General features: G+C 44.5%; 6 protein-coding genes across 6 annotated transcripts; 5 read left to right on the top strand and 1 right to left on the bottom strand.

Moving 5' to 3' along the window:
• Positions 1-8088: 8088 nt before the first annotated feature.
• Positions 8089-11638, top strand: LACBIDRAFT_335265 (uncharacterized protein; the record flags this gene model as incomplete). Its single annotated transcript, XM_001890136.1, has 9 exons — positions 8089-8098; positions 8562-8704; positions 8755-9346; positions 9542-9622; positions 9672-9998; positions 10113-10338; positions 10364-10502; positions 10562-11142; positions 11308-11638. 9 exons carry the CDS (start codon positions 8089-8091, stop codon positions 11636-11638), a joined length of 2430 nt encoding a protein of 809 aa, XP_001890171.1.
• A 482-nt stretch (positions 11639-12120) lies between these two features.
• Positions 12121-12735, top strand: LACBIDRAFT_317485 (uncharacterized protein; the record flags this gene model as incomplete). The annotated part of the gene is made up of 2 exons (XM_001890135.1): positions 12121-12558; positions 12613-12735. 2 exons carry the CDS (start codon positions 12121-12123, stop codon positions 12733-12735), a joined length of 561 nt encoding a protein of 186 aa, XP_001890170.1.
• Positions 12736-19238: 6503 nt separating this feature from the next.
• On the top strand, positions 19239-21281 carry LACBIDRAFT_335263 (uncharacterized protein; the record flags this gene model as incomplete). Its single annotated transcript, XM_001890134.1, has 11 exons — positions 19239-19364; positions 19513-19585; positions 19702-19907; positions 20086-20179; positions 20240-20250; positions 20281-20305; positions 20346-20470; positions 20807-20869; positions 21076-21139; positions 21170-21178; positions 21229-21281. The coding sequence occupies 11 exons, from the start codon at positions 19239-19241 to the stop codon at positions 21279-21281; spliced, it is 849 nt and encodes a 282-aa protein (XP_001890169.1).
• On the top strand, positions 21274-21837 carry LACBIDRAFT_317482 (uncharacterized protein; the record flags this gene model as incomplete). The annotated part of the gene is made up of 3 exons (XM_001890133.1): positions 21274-21518; positions 21570-21665; positions 21723-21837. The coding sequence occupies 3 exons, from the start codon at positions 21274-21276 to the stop codon at positions 21835-21837; spliced, it is 456 nt and encodes a 151-aa protein (XP_001890168.1).
• LACBIDRAFT_335262 (uncharacterized protein) lies at positions 21810-23632 on the bottom strand (the record flags this gene model as incomplete). Its single annotated transcript, XM_001890118.1, has 7 exons — positions 21810-22015; positions 22219-22255; positions 22341-22379; positions 22405-22465; positions 22692-22931; positions 23095-23259; positions 23451-23632. The coding sequence occupies 7 exons, from the start codon at positions 23630-23632 to the stop codon at positions 21810-21812; spliced, it is 930 nt and encodes a 309-aa protein (XP_001890153.1).
• A 150-nt stretch (positions 23633-23782) lies between these two features.
• Positions 23783-26337, top strand: LACBIDRAFT_335261 (uncharacterized protein; the record flags this gene model as incomplete). The annotated part of the gene is made up of 7 exons (XM_001890132.1): positions 23783-23835; positions 23872-23927; positions 23986-24170; positions 24401-24808; positions 25024-25396; positions 25473-25775; positions 25811-26337. The coding sequence occupies 7 exons, from the start codon at positions 23783-23785 to the stop codon at positions 26335-26337; spliced, it is 1905 nt and encodes a 634-aa protein (XP_001890167.1).
• Between the last annotated feature and the right edge of the window lie 548 nt (positions 26338-26885).

Genomic DNA, 26885 nt, shown 5'->3' with positions numbered 1-26885 from the left:
GGTGCAGAAAATGTGAGGGGCATGGGCAAAGTGATGGTCACATCAATGGCAGAGATAGAGCAGCATACCCTTGTAATTCAGGTGATGGATAACACATGGAATCTGATGTCTTGGCATCCAAGTGTTCAAAACCTTAGGTAAACTTGACAGTGCGAATGGATGTGTGCACCATTCTCGTCATGAGCCTGAGAGATTTAAGTCATGTGGAGAGGGGGAAAGGTAAAGGGAAAACAAGAGGCAGACTTACATCTCACTTTGTTGAGCAAAGACTCAGCATTGAAAAAGGCTGAGGGTTGCTGAACAAGGAGAAAAGCATCCAAGCAGAAATTTCAAGATGGTGATTTAGATGCCAAATGAAAAGATGGTGAGGCACCAAGTGCAAGGAGAAATGACAGGCTCCGTAGACAGACTAGAGTGACATCAAGCAAGAGGGACGTGGGCAAAAGCACAATGCCCACATTGACAGTTGAAAACAAAACACCAGTGAGAAAGTGTGGTGAGGGAGGGTAGAAAGATCAAGGGGGAGGCTTGTCTTTTACAGTGCATGGAAGGGCAGGGAAGCACATGATGAGATGAGATAAGATGTGATACATCAAGCATCTGAAAGGGTCTGAGGCATAGTGTTTGAAAGTCCGGTTCGGTCCAGTTTTTTGATGCCCAGGGGCGTTAACCGTAACCATAACCAGTCTGCCTTTTCCCCAGAAGTCAAAAGACCAGACCGGACTGCAAAAAGACCGCAGACCGCAGTTTTTTGCGGTCTATAGACCAGTTTCGGTCTGCATCAGTTTTAACCGGTTTATGACCAGTCTTTAGGCCAATATTTTAAAATTATGAATCACTCAATTTATTAACATCTCCAATAGCTTCAAAACGAGCCCAAGAACGTTAACTTCCGTTAGGAATTGGTGCTTCTATAAAATAAGTCTGGTACATCTATTATTCCCAAAAGTAATTTACATTTTAATTCATATCTCTCTTGTTTTGTTACCAAATCGTATGTTCTTGGGTGCATTTTAAAGGGTATTTAAGGGGCTACAAAAGACCGGTCCAAACCGGTCAAGACCGGTTCACGTTAACCGGTTTTTTTGCGGTCTTTACATTTCAAAAATAAAAGACCATAACCGCAGGTCTGGTCTTTTGCGGTCTTGGTCTGGTCTGGTTACGGTCTTTTTCCAGTCACGAGACTGGACTTCCAAACACTACTGAGGCACAATCCTGAAAAGTCTCAGGGATTGCCTGGATCACTCCGACAACCCCAAAAGGGGACAAATCCTCTTAAATTCAACAACATAAGTGTCCTGAAAATGTCTACTGTTGAATAGGGCTGCACACCATCCATCTGGACAGGAACGGCTGTCTACTGGATGGGTAGTGAATGGGTAAGTCTTGTCTGTCTCCCGCCCCATCAGTGTTTCCTTTGGGATCTTGACAAGGATGGTACAGGGAGATGGCCATCATATAGGTGACAGTTGTCAATGGCTGTGTGATAATGTATGTAGTGTGAATATTTACAGGTAATATCTAACAAGCATTCCCATGATATGGTTGACAACCAGGGGCAAGCCAGGGACCTTTGAGGAGACAGCTTTGCCGACATAGGCATCCACTGTGGACAAGGGATCATTGAGTAGTACAATGTCCCACCAGGAGTATGCTGCTTGAATTAATGAATTGAATGCTGGCCAGCAAAGAGTGTGTCAGAGCTGCTTTGGTCATAGCCAACAGGCACCATACATTTTGACCACCACTCAAATTAATACCATTCTCCCCCACCTCAGTGTCTTCATGAGGAAGAACCTCAAAATTGTCATAGGTGACTGAACTGCCAGATGTAATCTGCAATGGCAACATGAGTACAAGGTAACTTTGCAAGAGCATCATGCCTTTTGTGTCACGGTTCCCAAACCCACCTATAATGTGGATTCCACTAGATGATCAGAATCAGATGAGTGGACTAGAACTTTGTCAAAGTGGGCTTACCCCGCACCAACAACTGCTCTCCACGCATTATAGTACTGAGCCGCAGCTGATTTTTGTGTCTCGGTCTCCAGATCTGAGGATTCTACCCACTACAGAGGCCATGAGCAAAGTTTTGAGGAAGAACACAGAGAACAGAATGACGAATGTGAACGATTAGCTTTCAATGCACCTGGAAAACAGAGTGTTCCAGAGCTTTTGTTACAGACATGTACAAGTCCTTCAGAATAGTGTATTTTCTGACAAGTGCAATAGTAACAGTGTCAAACAACCTCTCCTGCCTAAAGTATTCATCTCATTCAAGTTTGCAACAGTGATTGAGAAAACATACCCCATGGTTATATCTCTCCATCATTTCCCCAATGATTTCCCTTATCCTCCATCTCCTTTGTGATGTGAGCCATTGATGGAGGAAGTCTACAATGCCTTGAGAGCATCTCCCAGGCAAAATGGCTGTCAACAGAAGGATAACTTGCCAAACTCAATGAAGGGGAATGGAAGGGTCCATTGTTAATGTCAATGTTGATGTTGATGGCATGGTAGCAGGATGTTCAAAATTTTTCCACAGCATCGCCGTCCATACCATCCAAATAGCCATCCAGTTGATGGGAATAGATGGGTGCTATCTGTCCCATCAGGTTCTTATCCCAAATTGAAATGGTGATGGGTAGAGCACCCATCTAGATGTCCCATCCAGCTATCCTAGACAGGTATGGTGTGCAGCCCTACTTCGAAGCACTGAAATTCAAGCAAAGAAAAAAAGGTTCAGGCCATCCCCCTTGGAGTTGAAGTTTAAACATCCCAGTACCATGCAATTTATTTGACTTGCTGTGCTTATACCCTTCCAATGATATAGGACTTCTCACTCACTACTAAACAACTAATTGAATGCCATTTCAAAACAATATACTAAAGCACTACTCTATTCTCCAAGCTGCATTCAACACCAGATATCAACCAGATATCAAAATGACATACCATTCTGAAAACTTTATTCAAATGACAAAACTTCACTCCAATGTCTGTAACCACAATATGCCCTAAAGGATAACCTGCTCTCTAACACTGAAAGCATCTGACTAGTATTTATCTGCTCCCTTTTCTATGAGCAGCTTCATAATTGCCTCATGGCCTGATTCTAATGCTGCTTCAAGTGCATTTCCATACTCTCCTCCCTGTGCATTTACATCTGCTTCCTTGTCTATGAGAAGTTTGCAATTGCCTTATGGCCTTTATATGATGCTTCCTGCAGTGCATTTCCAAAGTGTCCTCCCCCCTGTGCATTTACATCTGCTCCCTTGTCTATGAGCAGCTCTGCAATTGCCTCATGTCCACCAAATGATGCTGCCTGGAGTGCATTGCCATAGCATCCTCCCTGTGCATTTACATGTGCTCCCTTGTCTATGAGCAACTTTGCAATTGCCTCATGGCCTTTATATTATGCTGCCTGGAGTGCATTTCCATAGTCTCCTCCCTGTGCATTTACATCTGCTTCCTTCTCTATGAGAAGTTCTGCAATTGCCTTATGGCCTTTATATGATGCTTCCTGGAGTGCATTTCCAAAGTGTCCTCCCCCCTGTGCATTTACATCTGCTCCCTTGTCTATGAGCAGCTCTGCAATTGCCTCATGTCCACCAAATGATGCTGCCTGGAGTGCATTGCCATAGCATCCTCCCTGTGCATTTACATCTGCTCCCTTGTCTATGAGCAGCTTTGCAATTGCTTCATTGCCTTCACATGATGCTGCCTGCAGTGCATTTCCATCGTATCCTACCCCCTGTGCATTTACATCTGCTCCCTTGTCTATGAGCAGCTCTGCAATCGCCTCATGTCCACCAAATGATGCTACCTGGAGTGCATTTCCAAAATATCCTCCCTGTGCATTTACATCTGCTCCCTTGTCTATGAGCAGCTTTGCAATTGCCTCATGGCCCCCATATGATGCTGCCTGGAGTGCATTTCCATAGTCTCCTCCCTGTGCATTTATATCTGTTGTCATTTCTGACAAAACATATGATGCTTCAGTTAGTCCAGCCTGTGATGCATAATATAGTGGTTTAGCAATCTCAACCCCCATCATCCTGAAGAAGGGCCTATCAATATCATGAATTTTAACCCAGTTCACAAAAGCATTATTTTCATCTGTCAGAAGCTTCATCATCAATACAAATATTGAAGATGACTGAGATTGACTCTTGCAACTAGAATGTGCATGTATGATCCAGTGTTCTGCAGCATATTTTGCAAGAGGGGAAGATACATCCAGATTTTTATCAAGTGGCTCAGATGTGTTGAATTGCAGAAGATAGGCCAGACAGATTTGAGATATGACAGAGTGAGATAGCTCCTCACTGAAACTGAAGTATCTGACTTGCTTCACATTATGGCTTTGAAAATACTGAGATAAGAGATATTCTTTGACAGAAAAGTGAGAAAGCTTGATAAAACCTATTTGATAGTTAGTGCTCATTTCAATCTGTTATTCTTCTAAGCCACACCTTCTCAGTTCATAATAAAACTAGAACATATTCTCAAGACATCCTTGATATCTTGAAGTTCATTATCAGAGTTGTACTCTGGTCCATTCTCAGCAGAAAGATCAACAGCAGAAGTTGCAGCCAGTTCTGTCAGTTCAAGTGGACGAACAGCAAAAGACAGCCACTGTAGAAAGGTTTTAGCATAACCATGATCTTTTTCATTGATGCCCAGCAAGATTCGATCATATGTTTTCTCCAAACCCTGGGGTAGATCAGCTAGCTGCTTTCTTAGATCAGTCCTGGTCTGACACCTTTTGAACTCATTTAGCTGTAATGCAGCCCAACGAAACCTAAGATTTTATTAATAATCATCCTGTCATTGAAATGTTGGTGATAAACATACATTCCATCTGCTTGTTCCATTAACTTTGTCTTTATTTGCTCTTGAGAATCTGAATTCCATTTTTGCAAGTCAGAGACATTCTAAAGCTGATAGTCCAGATAGGCTACAAGATCACGATTCTCAGCTTCCTTAATCAAGTCAAGATAATGAGAAGACTTGAACTTGTCCTCAATCTCCTGTTCTGGGCGGCTAGTAACCATCAAGTGAAGCCCAAGATTTTTATTTTTCTCCAGAATAAAAGTCTGAATCCAGTTAAGAAGTTTTTCTCTTTCAGTACATTCATGAAGAGCATCCAGAATGATGAATGTTGAGTTAAAGCCATCAAGAATTATGTGAAGAGTATTCTGCAGATCACCCAGAGTTGGCTCTTTATGGCCATTGCCACAGCCAGCATACAGATTCACTAAGACTTTGGGGACTCTACCCTCACACTTCAGAGAGAATTGCCAGATGAGTGATCGCAGTAGTTTATCATGCAGCTGGAAATCCTTCTGTGAGTCTCTTCCATCAAAAAAGAAATATGCAGTAGCAGAATTGAATCTCTGGAGAATATTGTGAATTATTGCTGAGCTGTGAAAAGAAAAATCAATTTGATTTCATAAAAATGTTGAAATAATCAACCTTAAAATGGTTTTGCCAGAGCCAGCTGGATAGACTGTCAATAATGTATAAATTTACCAATTTTGACAGAAAACTTACATTTTCCTTTGATCCAGAGAAAGCCAGGCTGTTTGAGCCACCCATAAAATGTATTTCCCTCAAGAAACCATTGACAGGTGTCTGGCTGACTCTCCAGAATTGCATGTGCAGCATTGTAGTTAATAGACTTCTTGGGTGGAGAAAGCCACTTATAAATCTTTTCCACTGTAACAGAAAAATGAAGTCAACTATACATTCACAACAAGAACCTGCAATAATACCCAGTTGGTCATCCCTAATTGTCTCAAGTGTGATTTTAATGTTTGGGTCCACACCTACCAATCACAAACAACATTAAGATGAACATAATGTTTTTCTTACTACTTACCTTGATTGATGGTACCTATTAAAATATAAGCAAAGGCAATAAAATCTGATGATCCAAATGCAACAAACCATAGTTAGGGCCTGTGTTCACATTTTGAGCTGGCGCTGAAATGTTGTTTATAATGTTAGCTTGAAAGTTTGTTGAGGACTCTGCATGGTCTGTCTAATTTGAGCAAGGCTGAACTATATGTATAAGAGTACTGACTGTCTGCATTCAGAGAAGGAATGGGTAGAGGGATAGGCAAGTCAGAACTTGAAAAATCTAAACAGAGTTATCAGAAATAGAACATAGATATCTAAGCAAGCATGAACCTGTCAAGAGGGGAGAAGGGTGTTGCAAGAAATCAACAGCTCCTTGCACAGGACCTTCAATTTGATCAACTGTGAGATAAGAATTGATGAAAGTTAGTATCACATTTATAGCAAAGAGATTGAGGGATATCTCACAGGCAACAGTCATTTCAGTATCTGCTGACACCAGGCCTACATTCAGAACAGGGGCAATTGGTGGAGAGGTAGGCAGGTAAGAACTCAGGATATCTATATCAGTGTTACCAATGATGAATGATACAGGTTTGGGGTGAATGCAGACCACTGGAGATAGGTAAAACTTGTTGCAAGCGGTCAAGCACTTCAACCCCAGAGACATCAACCTGATCACCTGGAATTTTTATTTGATGAGGAATCAATGCTCACTTTGGGGCAGGAAGGTTAAAATGTGTCTTACTGCTGACTGCCATGGCTATGTCCACTGCACTGGTGGATGGAGTTACCAAGATAGGTGGGGGAGAGCTGCACTTCAGTCACCCACTGACCACTGACTATTAGTCATGTAATTTCAGTATATATTACATGACTAATAGCAGTACTGTATTTATTTATTGTACTGAATATATCCAGAATCTCTTCACTTTTGGTCAAACCAGGTGATGTTTCCTCTTTGGGCTGGACCCTGAAGTGAACCCTGAAGGCAGTGCCTGATGTTCTGTGCACCATTCATATCTTTTTCCATTTTCTTTCCTATTTTCTAGCTATTTTTGAATATATTACCCTATTTGGACATATGCCCTGGACCCTGAAAACAACCCCAGATGTCATCACCAACAGAAAGCACTACCCCCATTTTTTTCTGGTTTTTTGGTTATTTTGTAGCTATTTTTAGCTATATTACCATATTTGGAAATGCACCCTGGACCCTGAAAACAACCTCCAACATTGTCCCCAACAGTGAGCAACACCCTAAACTCATCATTTTTCCCTGTATTTTATTGCTATTTTTCATTTAACATAGCCACACCTTCCATATTTGGCAATGGGCAGTGGATCCTGAAAACAGTAGGACCCTACAGCCCCAGGAAAGCATTTACAAACAAAAAGAAATTTATCAATAATACCTCTACTAGTGAAAAATCATAACACACTTTTCTTTGGAACTAGGACCCCAGACACCTCTAGTAGTCTATCCAGAGCCAAAATGTATTCAGTGGTGTGACAGGCAAGTTTGTGACATGTTAACCAAAAAGATTTATTCAGTAGTGACACTGGACACATGACAAGATAATTTGTCTTGGAATACTCTAAAAATATCTTTTGGAAGTTCCTTATTTTGTCCCTGTTTTCCACCAAGAAATACATAATACATCTATAAAGATTCTTTTCAATGAATGAATGTCAAATATTGATAAAATATGTTGGAAAACATGTAGAACATATTGAGATACATATATAGACAATTCAAATTAACCCAATATCTTTCAAGTAAGTTTCTATATGTTTTTAACATGTTTTATAAGTATTTAATCTTCATTTATTGAAAACAATCTTTGTAGATGTATTACATGTTTCTTACTAGAAAACAGAAAAAAAATAAGGAACTTTCAAAAGATATTTTTAGAGTATTTCAGTGCAGATTATTTTGTCATGTGTCCAGTGTGAAACCATGAAATATATTTGTTTCAGAGTCTTGGCATCAAAAAAGATTTATTTAGTGCAAAAAAATAGATTCAGTAGTGAAACCATGAAATATGTTTAATTCAGAGCCTTGGCACCAAAAAGATTTATTTAGTGCAAAAAAATAGATTCAATAGTGTGACAGCTGATTTTGTGACATTTTAAGGAAATAGATACAGTAAAGATTCTGGATATATTCAGTACAATACATAAATACAGTACTACTATTAGTCATGTAATATATATTGAAATTACATGACTAATAGTCAGTGGTCAGTGGGTGACTGAAGTGTAAGTTTCCCTTTTAGGGCATGCACCTTCCTTTTTTGGTCATTTTTCCCACGATACAATAATTGTAGCCCTTTCTTTTAGCATTCTAAATATACTGAAATCATGTTATTTGGTTTTGTTTTCATGGAGAAAAATACAGAAAACAAAAAAAATGCAACACTTTTGAAATTTCTTTACCTCAACACCATATGTGCACCCACCACCTTCTTTATCCCCTTTTCCCCCCATTTTTTTCCCTTCTCTCTTTTCCTTTTTCTTCTTTTGTTTGTTTTCTTTTGATGCGGCTCTCAAAGGCACCCCCATTTCTGAGCGAACGGTGTACATGCACCCACCCCACGTTTTTTCTTTTTTTTTCACTCGTTTTTCTTTCTTTCTTTCATTCTTTTTTCTTTTCTTATTTGTTTTCATTTTAATTCATGTTTTCTTTGTCCCTACAGTGCCGAACACGTGCTCATGGATAGCAGCACAAGTGTTGCACCCCCATGCCAATCTAGACGCCTCACGAACCCCACCACCCAGCCTGCACCCACGGCCTCTGTCCAACCCACACCCACCGACTCTGGCAGGCATCGCTGAGTGGGTGAACCACCAAAGGACAACAACGAAGGCCAAGATGAAGACAATGACAAGGGCGACGAGGATGGTGAATGTGAGAGCAAAGAGGATGGCAAAGGGGGACAGGACGACAAAGGTGAAGGCGAAGAGGACAACAAAAGCGATGCCGAAGAAGACGACAAAGGTGAAGAAGATGACAAAGGTGAAGAGGATGACAAAGGCATAGAGGACGACAAAGGCGAAGACAACGTGCAGATCAGAGACCCCACTGCCAACGACCATCCACACGCCTACGACCAGCCAACCACCAATGACAACCCAACCACCAACGACAACTCAACCGCCGCCAATGGCAACCCAACCACCGTGAATGACAACCCAACTGCTGCCAACAACAACCCAACAGCCAAAGACCAGCCCATCACCAACGACAAAGAAACTGCCAACAACAAGCATGCCACCAACCTGCAATCCATCAATGACATGCAAACTGCCAAGCACCAGGCCACTGCCAACAATGAACACCCAGAGACCAGCAGCATGAATGCCAACGCCCACGCTCAAGCAGAAGGGGGCGTGAACGTGAACCACACCATCAAACCGAAGCCGAAAGCTAAGTCCAAGCCCAAGCCCAGTGTTGGCAAGGAAGTTATGACAAACAAAACAGGTATGTCAGCATCCTTCCATGCCTTATTCTTTACTGCTCTCTCCTCTTGCTGTCAGGATGGTGGATAACCCACCACTGTCCTGACTTGCAGATGTCATGTTGACATTGTGTGTGCCACTCTATACTCACTTGTATTAAAATTATCATGTATTATTTATAATTATTCTATACCTTGATGCTAAAGATGTGTTTCAGATGTTGGCCCTATGTCTCAAGGACATCCAACTGAGCATGCCACTAATAGAAATCAGCCAGAACCTGGGCAAGGTGCTGAAGGTATTATTTTTCCCTTCCATCTGATATTCTCTACTAAATATTATTATAGATGTGGTCATGGCTAGTCCACCAAAGACAAAAATCCCAGCATATGGCTCATCATGCTCAACTGGTGGAGTCATTAGAGGTAAAGCTCATGGCAACACCTTCAACATGGGTGATGCGGATGCAGTCTGGGATGATATGAATGTGTTTTCATACAATCCTTCTGAGAAACCAGTTCCAGGCAAAATTCACACCTATGTCTCTGATCTGAATCTGCCTGAGGTCGACATCAGCCAATCTTCCTTTGTCACCAAGGTCCATGACATCAGCAAATGTCAGACTGTCCAAGATATTGCTCGGCATAGCTCTGAAGACTATTCTCCTATTTGCCGTAAGTTATTTTTTTGTATTTCCTGGTGATCATCCATTACAGCTAACTGCATAATCATAGACCATATCTAAATTTTACTTTGTGCGCTTTTATTTGTACAAACAACCATATTAGGTAGAACACCCTTCCAAGTTGGCAAGTTCCAACCACTCCACCCTTATGACGTGCGGGGTGGGATTGGAGCGTTTGGAGCAACTACCGAAACGGTGCTAGAATGTGGAGCAATAGGCAGCCCGCGCGCATATGGGCATCATGGTTTACATAGCCACGGCCTAAAACGGATGTTTATGCACAACCAAAGGCGCAAAGTGGAATTTCAGATGTGGTCTACGATTATGCAGTTAGCTGTAATCAGCTTGCATAAGTCCTGCCTATTGTCTTTTCATCCATGATGAAGAAGATGGCTGGAATATTCAAGGGCATTATGAGACTATTGTAGGGTGTCAACCAAAAGCAGAAGACTATGTTGAATGGCCTGATCAGAAGGTTATTCAATTTTTGGCAGTAAGCTATAACATATTGACTAACATATCTCAGAATAATTTTGAGAGTTTTATTTCTAGACTACATATGATCCGAGTCATTCTGTATCTGTACCAGGCTTTGCTGGCCATTTTGGTACTTCTCAAGGGACTCAGTCTCATTCTGCAGGAACTTGGTCTCTTTCTGCACATTCTGGCTCTCATACTGGCTCTCGTACAGGCGGGTCTCATGCTGATTCCCATCCTATCTCAGAACAAGGCTCTTCTAAGGATCATTGGCTCATGGGCAAAACAATAACTCCTGCCTTAAGAAAGTGTCTTATTCAAGAGCTTGGTATTAATGCTACATTCAACAACTGTTCTGCACCAGGTCTTCAATTCACTTGGGGTCGATACCAGGAATGTACAGCTGCTATTGCCAAGGCTCGAGAAATGCTCAATGCTGGGAACTGGCCTGCAGACCTTCCTCCTTTCACAGAGTTTATTGTTATAGAGGTCTTCATTGGGAAATCTGCTTGGCATGCTAACTATGTCAATGCATTTTTGAAGATCACTGATGAGGAGACTCAATTCCCAGAAATGAGAGACTGGTTGGACAGTGACCCTGAACAAGTTCATCATTCTGATACTGAACGAATTTGGGGTGTTCAGGACCAGACAAAGTTTACAATGGAGGATGGCGAACACCTAGTCCAGAAGAAGAACACTCAGGGAAAGGAAAGAAGAAGGCTCAGAAGTCTCACAAGAAGGCATTGAAGTAGTAGCTTTTTTTCTCTCTTTTTTTTTGTTGAAGTCACTAATCATTTTTTGATCTATTGTACTTGTAGCTTAGTTTCAGTTGTTCCAAACATTTTTGACAAATCTCTGGTTACTCTTGGTTATCTTGGTTGCAGCATTATATGCACTGTATTCTCTCTTGCTATGGGTCTTTGCCATGCCTTTGTTACTTTGCCACTATTTATGAAGCTAGTTATCATTGTGGCCATTATGCCATTTGTCTCTGCATCTCCAACAACTCAGCCATTTCCTGACATATCATTCAGAGATTTCAGTGCACTTGTGGAACAGACATTTGGCTCCCAAATATCCACTGTACTTCTTCTTTTGTTTACAATGACTGAAAATCCAGAGTTGCTCAATTTACATGCTCGTCAATAACACCCAATTGAAGGTGAAAACAAGACTGTGGCTTCTGGTTGGATTCAAGCTTTGTCCTGTGCTGTTATGCATCACTTGAAAGATAATATTAAAACTGTATTTCGTCATGGAGAATATCATTCCAAACAAATACATCAAGTTACCAAGTTGTCAACTAAACTTGATGAATTTGCAAAATTCTTGAATCTAACACCATATGATAATTGGGGAAAGTTCAAAGGAAGATTACAGCCAGTTTCATATAAGGAAATCCAGGCTGTTCATACTATCTGTCCAAACAGCATTCTTTGTGTTGATGAAAAATGTGCTTCTCAGTGCCTCTTGCAATTAACCAGATCAAGAGATGTTCCACTGGTCACTTTAATCAAAGACAATGTTTCTTATGAAGATGTTCCTGTTCTAGCAGGAAAATGTATGCAATGTAATGCTACATATTATGCAGATCATGAGTGCTTCACAGACAACTATGGCTCATGGTACCAATGTTATTTAAATTTGATGTTATAATTCCACGTCATAATTATTTTGGAGCAGCCAGGTTTTATTGTGTTGAAACAATTACAACACCATGTGGTGTTGTAATCACATGGGTTAAATTTGACAAATCAGAGTCTCCTACCAATATCCTCAATTGGTTAGAGAAGATATATCCTACTGAAGAATCTCGACCACACTACATTTGCATTGATAAAGCTTGTCAAGTACTTCAAACTGCTATTGCAAATGGAAGTTGGAATAGATGGAAGAAAACAACCTGTTTCATTGTCAACTCTTATCATTACATCAATCATCACACCTTGGACTATCTGTGCTGCAAGTGGTGTAACCCTGGTCCATTAAATGGTTCTGCGCCAAATTTGGTCAAAGTTGCTTATGATAAAAATAACCAGCCATACTTTCAGCATGCATTCAATACACAGGTATGTCTGCCTCTCATTTTCTGACAATTTGGTATTAAGCTGGCTCAATGTTAGGCATGTGAGCAATTGAATTCTTGGCTAGGAGGTTTTGAGTCGATTCTCAAACAAATGAAAACTGGACATTTTGATTGGTTCTTGCATACTATGCTTTTTTATCATACTCAGCATGTTATCTGAAAACAAGCACAGCAGGAAGAGCCTCATCAAATTATTGGAATTGAGGATGATGAAGGAGAAGAGGTGGAGGAAGATGTAGAACTGAGACATTGGGCTGTTGAGGAAGATGACTGAAGTACTTAAGTGTCTTATATAGTGTATCAAATGTGTGTGTTGATGCAAGTAGGCAACAAAGCAATACCATCAGAAAGACTGATAGTTTTTGGTAATTACACAAGTAACATTCTTATCATGGTAACACTTGAAAACATCCTTAAACTTGAAAACAATAACCTTCCACCTTGACAGTAAAATCCATCTGGAGGCCACATGGATTCCAGGTGGAGTCCACATGGACTCCATGTGGCCTCCAGATGGATTTGAGATAAAATTGTAGGTTGAGATCTGTTCCATGTGGAGTCCACCTGGAGTCCAGGTGGATCCATGGAGTCGATCTGGAGTCCACATGGAATCCGTGGGGGAGGGTAAAGTACACCAAGAAGGCTAGTACCTTGACCCTTGTTGAAATGATCAAGCATCAACAATATCTTTTTCATTATCATCCAGATCCTCTATGAAATGTTCACTATTCCATGTCATAAATGATAGCCTTTTTCCTAATACTCTGGGTGCATCTGACAAATTTTTACATCTGCACCATTCTCGACAAGTAGCTTTGCAATTAGGTTATAGCCTGCATATAATGCTGCCTGGAGTGCATTTCCATAGTGCCCTCCCTGTGCATTTACATCTGCTCCCTTGTCTATGAGCAGCTTTGCAATTGCCTCATGGCCTCCATATGATGCTGCCTGGAGTGCATTTTGATACACTCCTCCCTGTGCATTTACATCTGCTCCCTTATCTATGAGCAGCTTTGCAATTGCCTCATGGCCTCCATATGATGCTGCCTGGAGTGCATTTACATACACTCCTCCCTGGGCATTTACATCTGCTCCCTTGTCTATGAGAAGCTTTGCAATTGCCTCATGGCCTCCATATGATGCTGCCTGGAGTGCATTTTGATACACTCCTCCCTGTGCATTTACATCTGCTCCCTTGTCTATGAGCAGCTTTGCAATTGCCTCATGGCCTCCATATGATGCTGCCTGGAGTGCATTTCCATACTCTCCTCCCTGTGCATTTACATCTGCTCCCTTGTCTATGAGCAGCTTTGCAATTGCCTCATGGCCTCCATATGATGCTGCCTGGAGTGCATTTTGATACACTCCTCCCTGTGCATTTACATCTGCTCCCTTATCTATGAGCAGCTTTGCAATTGCCTCATGGCCTCCATATGATGCTGCCTGGAGTGCATTTACATACACTCCTCCCTGGGCATTTACATCTGCTCCCTTGTCTATGAGAAGCTTTGCAATTGCCTCATGGCCTTCATATGATGCTGCCTGGAGTGCATTTTGATACACTCCTCCCTGTGCATTTACATCTGCTCCCTTGTCTATGAGCAGCTTTGCAATTGCCTCATGGCCTCCATATGATGCTGCCTGGAGTGCATTTCCAAAGTCTCCTCCCTGTGCATTTACATTTGCTCCCTCCTGTATGAGCAGCTTTGCAATTGCCTCATGACCTCCAGATAATGCTGCCTGGAGTGCATTTCCATACTCTCCTCCCTGGGCATTTACATCTGCTCCCTTGTCTATGAGCAGCTTTGCAATTGCCTCATGGCCTCCATATGATGCTGCCTGGAGTGCATTTCTATACTCTCCTTCCTGGGCATTTACATCTGCTCCCTTCTCTATGAGCAGCTTTGCAATTGCTTCATGGCCTTCATATGATGCTGCCTGAAGTGCATTGCAAAACACTCCTTTCTGGGCATTTACATCTGCTCCCTTGTCTATGAGCAGCTTTGCAATTGCCTCATGGCCTCCATATGATGCTGCCTGGAGTCCATTTCCATACTCTCCTCCCTGGGCATTTACATCTGCTCCCTTGTCTATGAGCAGCTTTGCAATTGCCTCATAGCCTCCATATGATGCTGCCTGGAGTGCATTTCCAAAATATCCTTCCTGTGCATTTACATCTGCTCCCCTGGCTATGAGCAGCTTTGCAATTGCCTCATGGCCTCCATATGATGCTGCCTGGAGTCCATTTCCATACTCTCCTCCCTGGGCATTTACATCTGCTCCCTTGTCTATGAGCAGCTTTGCAATTGCCTCATAGCCTCCATATGATGCTGCCTGGAGTGCATTTCCAAAATATCCTTCCTGTGCATTTACATCTGCTCCCCTGGCTATGAGCAGCTTTGCAATTGCCTCATGGCCTCCATATGATGCTGCCTGGAGTGCATTTCCACACCATCCTCCCTGTGCATGTACATCTGCTCCCTTGTCTATAAGCAGCTTTGCAATTGCCTCATGGCCTTGGTATGATGCTGCTTGGAGTGCATTTCCATACTCTCCTCCCTGGGCATTTACATCTGCTCCCTTTTCTATGAGCAGCTTTGCAATTGCCTCATGGCCTCCATATGATGCTGCCTGCAGTGCATTTCCATAGTATCCTCCCTGTGCATTTATCTCTGTTGTCATTTCTGATAAAACATACGATGCTTCAGTTAGGCCAGCCCGTAATGCATAATATAATGGTTTAGCAATCTCATCCCCCTTCCTCCAAAAGAAGTGCCTATCAATGTCATAAATTTTAACCCAGTTCACAAAAGCATTATTTTCATCTGTCAGAAGCTTCATCATCAATAAAAATATTGAAGATGACTGACATTGACTCTTGCAACTGGAATGTGCATGTATGATCCAGTGTTCTGCAGCATATTTTGCAAGAGGGAAAGATACATCCAGATTTTTATCAAGTGGCTCAGATGTGTTGAATTGCAGAAGATAGGCCAGACAGATTTGAGCTATGACAGAGTGTGATAGCTCCTCACTGAAACTGAAGTATCTGACTTGCTTCACATGATGACTTTGAATATACTGGGATATTAGATATTCCTTGACAGAAAAATGGGAAAGCTTGATGATGCCTATCTAATAGTCAGTGCCCATTTTACTCTGTTATTATTCTAAACCACACCTTCTGATTTCATAATAAAACTAGAACATATTTTCAAGACATCCTCCACATCTTGAAGTTCATTATCAGATTTGTACTCTGGTCCATTCTCAGCAAAAAGATCAATAGAAGCAGTTGCAGCCAACTCTTTTAGTGTCAGTGGACGAACAGCAAATGACAGCCACTGTAGAAAAGTTTTAGCATAGGAATGAGCTTTTTCATTGATTCCCAGCAAGATTCTGTCATAGGTTTTATCTAAACCCTGGGGTAGATCACCTAGCTGCTTCTTGAGATCAGCCTTGGTCCAGCACTTTTTCAGCTCATTTAACTGTAATGCAACCCAACGAAACCTAAAATTGTATTTAATACTCATTCTGTCATTCAAATGTTGATAATAAACATACATTCCATCTGCTTGTTCCATTAACTTCAACTTGATTTCCTCTTGAGTGTCAGAGTCCCATTTTTGCAAGTCAGAGTCATTCTGAAGCTGATAGTCAAGGTAGGCTACAAGATCATGATTCTCAGATTCCTCAACCAAGTCAATATAATGAGAAGACTTGAACTTGTCCTCAATCTCCTGTTCTGGACGGCTAGTAACTAACAAGTGGAGCCCAAGATTTTTATCTTTCTCAAGAATCAAAGTTTGAATCCAGTTAAGAAGCTTTTCTCTTTCGGTACATTCATCAAGAGCATCCAGAATGATGAAAGTTGAACTAAAACCATCAAGAATTGCTTGAAGAGTATTCTGCAGATCACCCAGAGTTGGCTCTTTATGGCCATTGCCACAGTGAGCATACAGATTCACTAAGACTTTAGGCACTCCACCCTCACATTTCAGAGAAAACTGCCAGATGAGTGACCGCAGTAATTTGTCATGCAGCTGGAAATCCTTCTGTGAGTCTCTTCCATCAAAAAAGAAATATGCAGTAGCAGAATTGAATCTTTGGAAAATATTGCAAATTATTGCTGAGCTGTGACAAGAAAAATCAATTTAATTTCATAAAAAATGTTAAAATAATCAACCTTAAAATGGTTTTCCCAGAGCCAGCTGGATAAACTCTCAATAATGTATAAATTTACAAATGTTGACAGAAAACTTACATTTTCCTTTGATCCAGAGAAAGCCAGGCTGTTTGAGCCACCCATAAAATGTATTTCCTTTGAAAAACCATTGACAAGTGTCTGGTTGACTCTCCAGAATTTCATGTGCAGCATTGTAGTTAACAGACTCCTTAGGTGGAGAAAGCCACTGATAAATCTCATTCACTGTAACAAACACATGAGTTGAATTACACATTTGAAGTAAGAACCTGCAATAATACCCAGTTGCTTATCCCCAAACATCTCAAGTTTGATTTGAATATTTGGGTCCACACCTACCAATAACAAACAACATTAAGATGAATATGATGTTTGTCTTACTACTTACCTTGATTGATGATACCTATTAAAATATAAGTCAGGGCAATAAAATCTGATGATCCAAATGCAACAAACCATAGTTAGGGCCTGTGTTTACATTATGAGCTGGAGCTGAAATGTTGTTTATAATGTTAGCTTGTAAGTTTGTTGAGGACTCTGCATGGTCTGTCTAATTTGAGCAAGCCTGAACTATATCTATAAGAGTACTGACTGGTAGACATCAGTTCTGCATTTTTAACAGAAGGAATGGATAGAGAGATAGGCAGGTCAGAACTTGGAAAATCTAAATATTGTTATCAGAAATAGAATATAGAGATTTGAAGCAAGCATGAACCTGTCAAGATAGGAGAAGGGTGTTGCAAGGAATCAGCAGCTCCTTGCATGGGACCTTCAATCTGATCAACTGTGAGATAAGAATTGATGAAGGTTAGTATGAACTTTACAGTGAAGAGATTGAGGGGTATCTCACAGGCAACAGTCATTTCAAGAACAGGGGTGATTGACAGAGTGGTAGGCAGGTAAGAACTCAGGATATCTATATCAGTGTTACCAATGACGAATGACAGAGGTTTGAGGTTAATGCAAACCAGTGGAGATAGGTAAAACTTGTTGCGAGCACTCGAGCCCTCCACCTGCGGAGACATCAACCTGATCACCTGGAAATTTGAATTGATGAGCAATCAATGCTCACTTTGATGCAGGAAGATTAGAATGTATCTTACTGCTGCCTGCCATGGCTATGTCTGCTGCACTGATGGTTGAAGATGGAGTTATCAAGCTAGGCGGGGCGGTGCTGGGGCTGACGGATTCATGTTAATATTTATCTAGTAGCCCGAGATCATGAACTCTAACCTCAAACCATCATAGTGTTTATTACGTGGGTGGTCAGCGATCGTGCCCTCATCGGGCAATTCCTCGAGCTTGCGTTTCAAACGATTTTCGCGGGGGTCAATGGGATCAGACATGGTGGTTCAGAAGAGAGAATCGATGCTGTGCGGCGTCAATCTTCAAAATGGGTAACGAACCGTTTCACAGAGTCAGCTGACGTTCCTGATTGAGGTCCCTTCCACTTGCCTCCCACAGTGGTTCGGCGTCAAGTCAGGCCACAAGGATGGCGGTCAACTGAGAAGTGTGTCAGAGAAGCAAAACGACGAACACCTCTCAAGAATGAGGGAAATTGAAACTCCAAGGGACGAACGAAAGGAAGATGCGTGGTCACGGTCGTGCTTGTTTTGCGTGTGGCTGTGCGAAAGACGACTAAACACACCTCATTACCTTGCGACCCACCTATGGGCCCTCCTACTTGCAAAATCGTTGTTGTCAAGTCGATGTTGTGTTTGTTCGGCCAGCTTCCCGTCGCGAAGTACCCATGAATTCGACTCTCGCCGCGAACCCCCCTCGTCGAATGGACTTTCATGACGAGCCGTCCAATGTTTCCGCTCTGGGTCGTTCAGCTACTGCCGACATCGCCTTGAGACCCGACCTCCCGCCGTGAGCAGAACGAAATTCGATGATCGCTTCCGTCAACTTGTACCGATATAGAGAGAGCGGGGAGATGTTGAGATTGAAAGGATGCGCGAAGAGTTAGCACATGGACTTCATTGCAAAGATGTTTGAGTGCATCGGCTCTGAGTGAGTTCCTCCTTCCGTTGGCCTTGCTCCCCTTCCTACCTTAGCTCGGTTTTCCCTTCTGTTCCGCCATCATACTTTCCTCCCCTCTTCTTCTGCGTTGTATTGATAATCCTGTGACAGTTCCGGTCCTCTCAACTTCGTTTACGAGCGCCATGCTTGTAAAGCGTACAAGACCGCAAACCACAGATTGCTACTGGTACGACAATTACTATCTTGAAATTGGAAGTTTACTAGATGCTTACGGGGTATAAACAAGATTTGAATCGACTTTTTTTTTACTTCAATTCCATCTTTGGACTACCACTCGGTAACTCCTTTCGAAGCCACTTTGCTTAACACGGAGGAGACTCCGTTAGTTCAAGTTGATCGTCAATATCTCGTTCCTACAAGTCGACAAGCCTGTCCTAACGGCCTTTCCGTTGCAGACGTGGGTGGCGTTTTGAATAATGCCCAGCTCGCTACCCTCTCGAAAAGCTCCACATGCCATGCTAGGTCCCTGCCGCCCACCTGCTCATAAGCGCAAGCTTCAGTCGGAGAGCCTGAGAGTAGGGATAATGGCCATCTGTCCTTTGGTAAGTTATCGCCCTTGCCTTACTCATTCATTCGTATCCCCTCTCCCTTTCTCGTCCTCTGTATTCCTTATCCGCACATGTTCGACCTTTAGCTTCGCTAACTGTCCCCTTTCGTCACTCAGGTCCTGGTTTCATACACCAACGCAAGCCCCACTTCGATGCTTGTGCCGTCTTTCCTAGGTCCACCATGACCCGCACGACCCGGCCACTTGCATCCCTTCGTGCGTCGGTTCACGAAGGAAATTTCCCCATAGTTTAATCCTTTTAGCGGACTCGCCTCCATACCGAGCTCATCAATCGAGCAGAACATCGACTCTTTGCCATTGACCGCGGGCAGACCTCTCACATGCATCGGTTGCGCCCGCCTATTCCGCTGTTCGGTCATTTTCCTCTGCCAAAGCTCGCTCAGCGCTCAGATCCTCTCCCGATGCTCTATTCGTCGTTACGTACATGGTATATGTACCCAGTGATGCCAATCTCTGCCCGTACCACAAGAATTCGTTGTCTCTGGGCTCAGCGTTCACACAGCGTAGATTCTCCGTCGTGAGTATCCATCCGCAGCTCGTCCCCGCCACGGGCTGCCACAACGTCACACATGCGGATCGGTGATTGGGCCCTTGTAAGTTTAGATTCGACGCAGCCGGGACGATGGTTACTGATACCTGCCTTCTTTTCCAATAGTTCTATGGCCAATAATGAATTACTGGGGACAAAGACCCAGGGTGAAAAACACCAAACTCATTGGAGGGTCTTCCTCTCTTCTCGGGTGGACACCGACTTGTATGGACGATGGGGGGCGTGGCTATTGCACATAGGTGAGTGATACTTGAGTGCTTCGCATGTGTCGGGTTAGTACTCACAACGATCGTGGATAGGTTTGCTTGGGGTGCGTATGTATGCTCTGCTTTTGCTCCAGAGGATGGATGGTGAGCGTAGCATCTGTAAGTTTAGAAGCTAGTGCAGTATTTGATCGTGTGGTAGCGCTAGCCTCCGTTCTGCCGATCAGGTTTGAGTATAAGAACGCCCTCAAGTGTCAACGTTGGCAAAGCCAGGACGTTCGGCTATGTTACCTGCAATCGAAATTTCCTCATTCTTCGTCCGAGCACGTGAGTACGAAGTGAAGCATCTTTCGTTCGTAAAGTTTACTCACGTGAGCAGGTGCTGTTGAACTTTGAAGCAAATATGTGACGGCGGAAAACATTGTAACGTTGCACCCGCTGAGGCAAACGAGCGGAACCTTTCAGACGACAGCTGGTCTTGTTTTATCGTCTTGACCTCGCCCATCACGCCACCTTTCTAGCACCAGGATGAAAGACGTTGAAACCCTCTCTCAGGACTTCCGCGACGGTCTTTCAATGCCTTATCGAGCAACGAGCATGGCAGATTGAATGCTGATCACAATGAGTTTCTTCTGCGCACACAAACGATACTACTACTAGTAGGGCTACGTACCACGGCGGGTACCGTTATGGTCAACTGCTGTATACATGGGGCTAGATAGTTCGGTGCGTTTCCTCTCTATCCCTTGTAACTCTTCTACTACTACTTAACCGATTGCAGCTGTGAACTAGGACAGGTTTTCCCCTACATAAGAGGCTTCCTTCAATTGTGGAAGTCTGAATGGACAGAAGATGCCTGCATGCCCTGCTTTGATTCTTAGTAGTGGCCCTTCCTCGTTCTTGTGGTCCGCATTTACGCATCTCCTTTCTAGTTTTGGGTTCTCTTCGAGTTTTTCAATCGCCAGCTGATTCCGCACAATCGTTACTGTGCTGGATGTAAGTTGTGTATGCTGGGCTGCTGACAAGTGGCGTCAGGTACGTTAAACATCTATGACCTTCGAAGAGATGATCGACTAACTACATAGGTCTCTGTGGTAGCTTGACTCTCGACGTCTCAAATCGCCACCTGCATGCGTGAAGTGCGCCGCGTTGCCTGTGTAACCCTCCACCAAGGCTATCGAGCCCTTCAACTGAAACACCAAGTTTTCATTGTCTTCATGATCGATCGCGAAGAGCAGGCCCGGCGGCCTCGTCCTCCCGGTTATCTTGAGCGACTTGCAGCCATCTCGCTTCTCACTCGTCCCCGATGCTCTCGTTCTTTTCGGCTGCGTAGGGGAGGGTTGGTGGAAGCGAACTGCCTGTTGCGTCGTGACGTGTGGGTCTTTTTCGTTCGCCCCCCATTCCTACTGAAATCAAACGTATCCAGCGGTACCTCCAGGAGCGGCGATTCCGGGCCACTACTATGCCCTTCCACCTGCAGGCTACGGGAAGACTACGTACATCTTGCCTCCATTCACTGCAGGTCGGTATCCCTGACTAACATCTCCACGACTTGAAGGACTGATCACAACTCATACAGGGAAAGGAAACCCAGCTACATGTCTTATTATTCGACTAAGATGGCTGGAATACTGTTGACCTTTAACGTGCCAACATTATGTCCAAACTATTCTTCCGAGGAACCGTGCTCATAGACCGTTCTTCCTCCGCACCAAGAAGTGGGATTCCTTATCGAGGGTGTCACCCATCCATGAAGGTGGTTGTTCTGCTGTGCTGGAGGCGGACTTAAACCAGTCCTAGATCCTTTCTCCGCACCTCGTAACTTCTTTGTAGCAAAGAGCTTCCGCGTAAGGTGTCCTGCGCTGACTCCGACTAGGCAAGATACCAGTCGATTGTTTTCTCATTCATTTATAACCTCTGTCGCGCATATCTGATAGTTACTGAAGCGATATTTCATGTTTTGTATGTAGCGCGGGAGTTGTACACGATACGACATGCTACAGATGGCCCATGGGTCCTTGCTGCGTAGATTCCGCACAGTAACTTGTTTTACGACCTCCCGAATAGACGCTAACCGAAGTTGGACCAACTTCCATACCCTACAAACGGAGACTGACCGGCTGAGAGCAAAGACCGTGACAAGGTTCTGAGATGCATGCATGAGTAAGGACAGAAAGGGAGAACCAAAAGGACGAACCACAGGAGGGTGAAGAGTCCCATTGCGAGAGTGAATGGCCTAGCAAAATGAGTTTAACAGGCACCTGTATCACGGGGATAGTGGTAGTGAAAAGATCTTCGTGATCGTTGGTAAGGGTAGTCGTTCTGTCAAAGGGATGGATGGTGTTTGTTCGTGTCATCGAGGAACAATTTGAGAGACTTACCATGCAGATAGGAACTCCACAGCACGGCCGTCCTCAATTCCAAGTGCAAACTGAAAGGGCAGGAGCGGCTAGTCGAAATCCTAACGGGGGTGAGGGCAGCGGCTACAGGTAATGGAAGTTAAATGCTTAAAAATCAAAGAACGAGGGAAGCGAGGGGTCATGCTTACCCCAGTCGAAAGTCGCTCTCCAAAAACTTTGTCACCATCAGGGATAACCATCCCTCTTGATCGCCACCCCCAAACCGTTTCCTCTCTGCTATCCTCCATCCAAGCAAGAACGGGGTAGCGGGATTCTGTGCTGTCCTATACTTGGCTCGGCCATGCGCTCGGAGTTGATCACCCAGTGCCTTTCCTTCAAGGTATTGAGTGGATTTTAGGAATGTCGTGCAAGCAGCAGCCCAGAGTTGGCTACAGGTAGGAGAAGGGGAGGAGGGCATGAACGAATGAGAATGGGGTGGACTTTGCAAGTCTGTATGCCGGTGTCAGCAACGTGTTTTTCAAAAAAAAAAAGAGAGAGGAGAGAAGAAGTACGTACTTGGACTTCATCAGCTATGTAGAACGATCCGCGCACATCCCAGTCGAAGAACCCATTCCATCGGGACGTTCCCTTCGAATACAGCGTGTCTTCTCGGTTTCACGGATGGACCATAACGATGAAGAGGGCGCGATGACGATAGACGGGTGAAGTTCAGGGAAACCTTTGTTGTTTACTTGGTACGCGAAGGCGACGCGGCGGCTGGAGATGGACGTTGAAACTTTTGCTTATGCATGGTCAACGATCTAGAGCGGCATGCCATTGACGAGTCGAGAAGATGCGATAACACTTTCGTGGGTCGTGAAATTGAAGGCTGAGCGGAGCGTTACAAGGCGAGTTCTCTGCGAAAAGCACGGTAAGGGAAGGAAGAAGAGGAGAAGGCACGAACTCACCCTGATGTGTTCTCCAGTCTCATATCACTCGGAACGACGTACTCACACTGGTGCGCGTCCTCATCGATCAGTCCTCTAGAGTTACGACTATGAGATCCGACGTCATCAGACGAATGTGACGCACTGTGACCCTCGTTGGACTGAACACTCCTGACATTTCTTCGTCTTTCGTCCGAGAGCATGTGAGTACGAAGTGGAGCATTTTTTGTGCGTAAAGCTTACTGACGTGAGCAGGTGTGGTTGAACTTTGAAGCAAATGTATGACCAGGCAAACGTCAAAACATAGCTATATACATCAGAAGTAACGACGTTTGAACGACGTCGACTCACAGATGCCAACATTTCACCACTGGTCCAACATATGGAGTCCTGTCGGGCCATTCCAGTGAGTGCTGAATCCGCTGTAACCTCCAAGCACCAGCACCGTCGATCTTGAATGGACGATTGTAACGTTGCCTGCTGGTTTCTCTTATTATTGTAAGTTTCTCGTCTAAAAGAGCTTGTAATCCCACTGATTCTCCTCTTAGCCTCCTAGGGGAAGATCACCATCACCCCGTCCACCCTCTGCACTCCGAAACGCGTTCTTTCCAGACGCCTCAACAGGGATCGATCCAGACTCTTTCTCCGACAACGGCTCAGACGACAACGACGACCGAGGGAAATGGCAGCAACCTTCCCCATCGCCCGCCTCATACGTCTCCCGCCCTCGCGGCCAGCTTCGTTCAAAGGATGGGCTGTTTTGTTGGAGGCATTGCACCGCGATCGCCTATGCCAAACGACGCAGAGCTACATAGGAGCTGAAGCGGAGAGGAAACGCGGCCATCATCGTAGTGAGGCCGAAGCTATACTCACGCGGGAGGCTCAGCAGAGGAAAGTCATCGAAGAATGTGTGCTGGCAATGATGGAGAGACGCTCCCACCACCTCCATCTAGAACTCAAACAATGTCTAGAAAGACCCTCCGACGCCAGCTCAGCAAATTATATTGAACGCAAAGGCGAGGAATAAGGATAAGAAGACCGCGAAAGGAAAGGAGAAGGAGTGGCCTGCAAACGCCCAAGGCAAACTCACCGATCCAGCCTTCGTGGACCTACACATTCCAACACACCCATCGAACGCGTCTGGGTACCCTCCTCCCCGTCCGAGTCTCTCGAAAATGACACCCAACTTAACGCCGTCTCCCATGTGTACAACCGACACCCTGTCTTCTTCCCCTTCTCGCGAGGCTCCACCTCTGTATGCACAGTTCACATCCCAAGGAACGCTAGACGTACCAGGAACACTGCTCATGGTAGCCAAACGCTTCGAGAAGCTCAAAAAATGGACCGTGGGCCACGTGGGTGAACGATGTAAAGAAGTGGTTAGTCGACAAGGAATCGGAGAAAGAAAAGGACAAGGCATCGGAAGCCGAGTCGCCAAGACACGCGGGTACGACGGATAACGTGAAAGATGAAATCCATCCATGACTTCCGAGACGAAGTCGTTGAGCTCCAAGGCCGTTTAGGCGAACTAGGTCGGGAGATGGCGAAAATTGCAACGGCCCCCAACGATCATTCTACGGGATTCAAAACGTAGTCCGCCTCTGTATCGGGGTCGGTAGCCTCCATCGTCACGCCTCCGACGTCTTCCATCGTAACCCACTTGACAGGATCACTGTCAGGACCCAGCATGCCCATCCACCATCGCAGGTTATCAAGTACCACTGCGACGAGCCCTCCGATGACTTCGAAGAAGAGAGAGTCGGGCACGAGGTTACCGTACCATGCGGGAGATTATTCTTCTCCGCCAGACACGCTCTCTCCTGGTAATTCTCCACCTTCGTCAATTAGTTCCGCCATGAGGCCGTTGTCTACGGCCATTTCGGGGCTACCCCTCCATACATCCTCAGGACTGGGTACACTACCAGGTTCTTCGTATTCCACCACCTCACTTTCCTCCCTGGCTTCGGGTACGGGCAGGCCGCCGTCCCCACCTGCTCAACCCAAGTTCGCTCCTGCCTCTGCTTCTGCCAATCGAACGGCCAGCCCAACACCCCCACCAGCAAAAGGACGAGGAACATAACAACGATTGCCTCCCCCCGAAATCGGCTGCTGGTAAACGACAAACGAGTGTAAGCCCCACGCCGAGGAAACGGTACACCGTTGCGCTTGGGGGGTCGATAACCGCGCCGCCTGATGAGGATGAGTTTTCCTCGAACGCTGCTTCCTTGTTCTGTACCACCGCCGCCAACACCGCCGCCAATACCAATGCCAATATTCATACCCATACGGATCCACCTGCTACTGCTCCTTTGTTGAGAAGGGTAGGCACACCGCGGTGGTACTCCCGTGTGATTGGGGGTCATTTTCCGTTTCTCCCTTAGGGGACGATGACGACGACAAGAAGGAGGAGGAAGGAGCAGGTGAATTCGGAGAGGGTGAAGAAACAATCGGCAAATCTTCCGGCATCAAGCTCAAGAACGCGAATGGGAGTCTGTCTTCCACCACCTCAAACTCGATATCGCCTGGTGGACCTGGGGGTGGCGATTACAAGTCCACAGCCACGACCTCCCCATCGCCATCCACTCGTCGGATCAGGGCACAGAGCGCGTACGGGTACGCTAGCCTCCTCCCTCCCCAGACTCCATTACAGACTCCTACCATGGGGACCACCGCGCCGCTAAAGCCGAAGTTGAGGTCCCGCTCTTCTGAGCGGCTTTCCTCTGGTACCAGCTCCATTGGGACGGGAGACGGAATGATAAGTGGTGGTCTTGGAGGAGGGGGGGACCAAGTTCGTGGACCCGTTGTTGTTGAGGAGGCACCAGCAAAGTCAAGAGGGGTTACAGGTGAAGATGCCAATGCCAAAACCTGTGGGGAAGGTCCTGATTGGGCAGTTGGTTGTGTTTCTTGATGGGGAGGACATAGGTTGGCTGGGTGGGAGAAAGTTTTTTTTTTTTGAAGTGGGATGGATGGATGAACACCAAGTGGGATAAAGGAAGGAAAGAAGGCGGCAAGGAGAGAGACTAATGGGCATGGATCTGGAATGATGGATATGCTATGTACCTCTGACTTGCTTTACTTATACCCTCCCAATGACATAACAGTACTGACACTTGTTTTTTATGCAACCCCAGTTTTTTTTTGCTTGAATACTTTTTTGGTATATGTTGTCTATTGACACTTGAAACAGGGTCATTATTAATCACAAGGGGCAAACAGGGTTTGTCGCCTGGTAAAGAGGTAATAAGCAGATAGTTCTGTTAAATAGTTAACTCCACATTAGTGTCTAAAATGTTTAAATAAAAAAGATTCATTGTTATTTCAACTTTGCAGCCACTGAAAGGTGATATCGTGTAGGTAAAATATTTATTGGTGGTTTGTTATGGCTGGAATGACTAAAAAACAAAAGAAATTTTTGCAAGGAAAGGAAGATAAAGAAAGACACTGCTCTCTCTACAT

The sequence above is a fragment of the Laccaria bicolor genome, genomic scaffold (assembly GCF_000143565.1).
Source record: "Laccaria bicolor S238N-H82 LACBIscaffold_80 genomic scaffold, whole genome shotgun sequence".
In the NCBI taxonomy this organism is placed as follows: Eukaryota; Fungi; Basidiomycota; class Agaricomycetes; order Agaricales; family Hydnangiaceae; genus Laccaria; species Laccaria bicolor.
The sequence above is the reverse complement of the archived record's forward strand: the minus strand, read 5'-3'. Positions and strand labels throughout refer to the sequence as shown.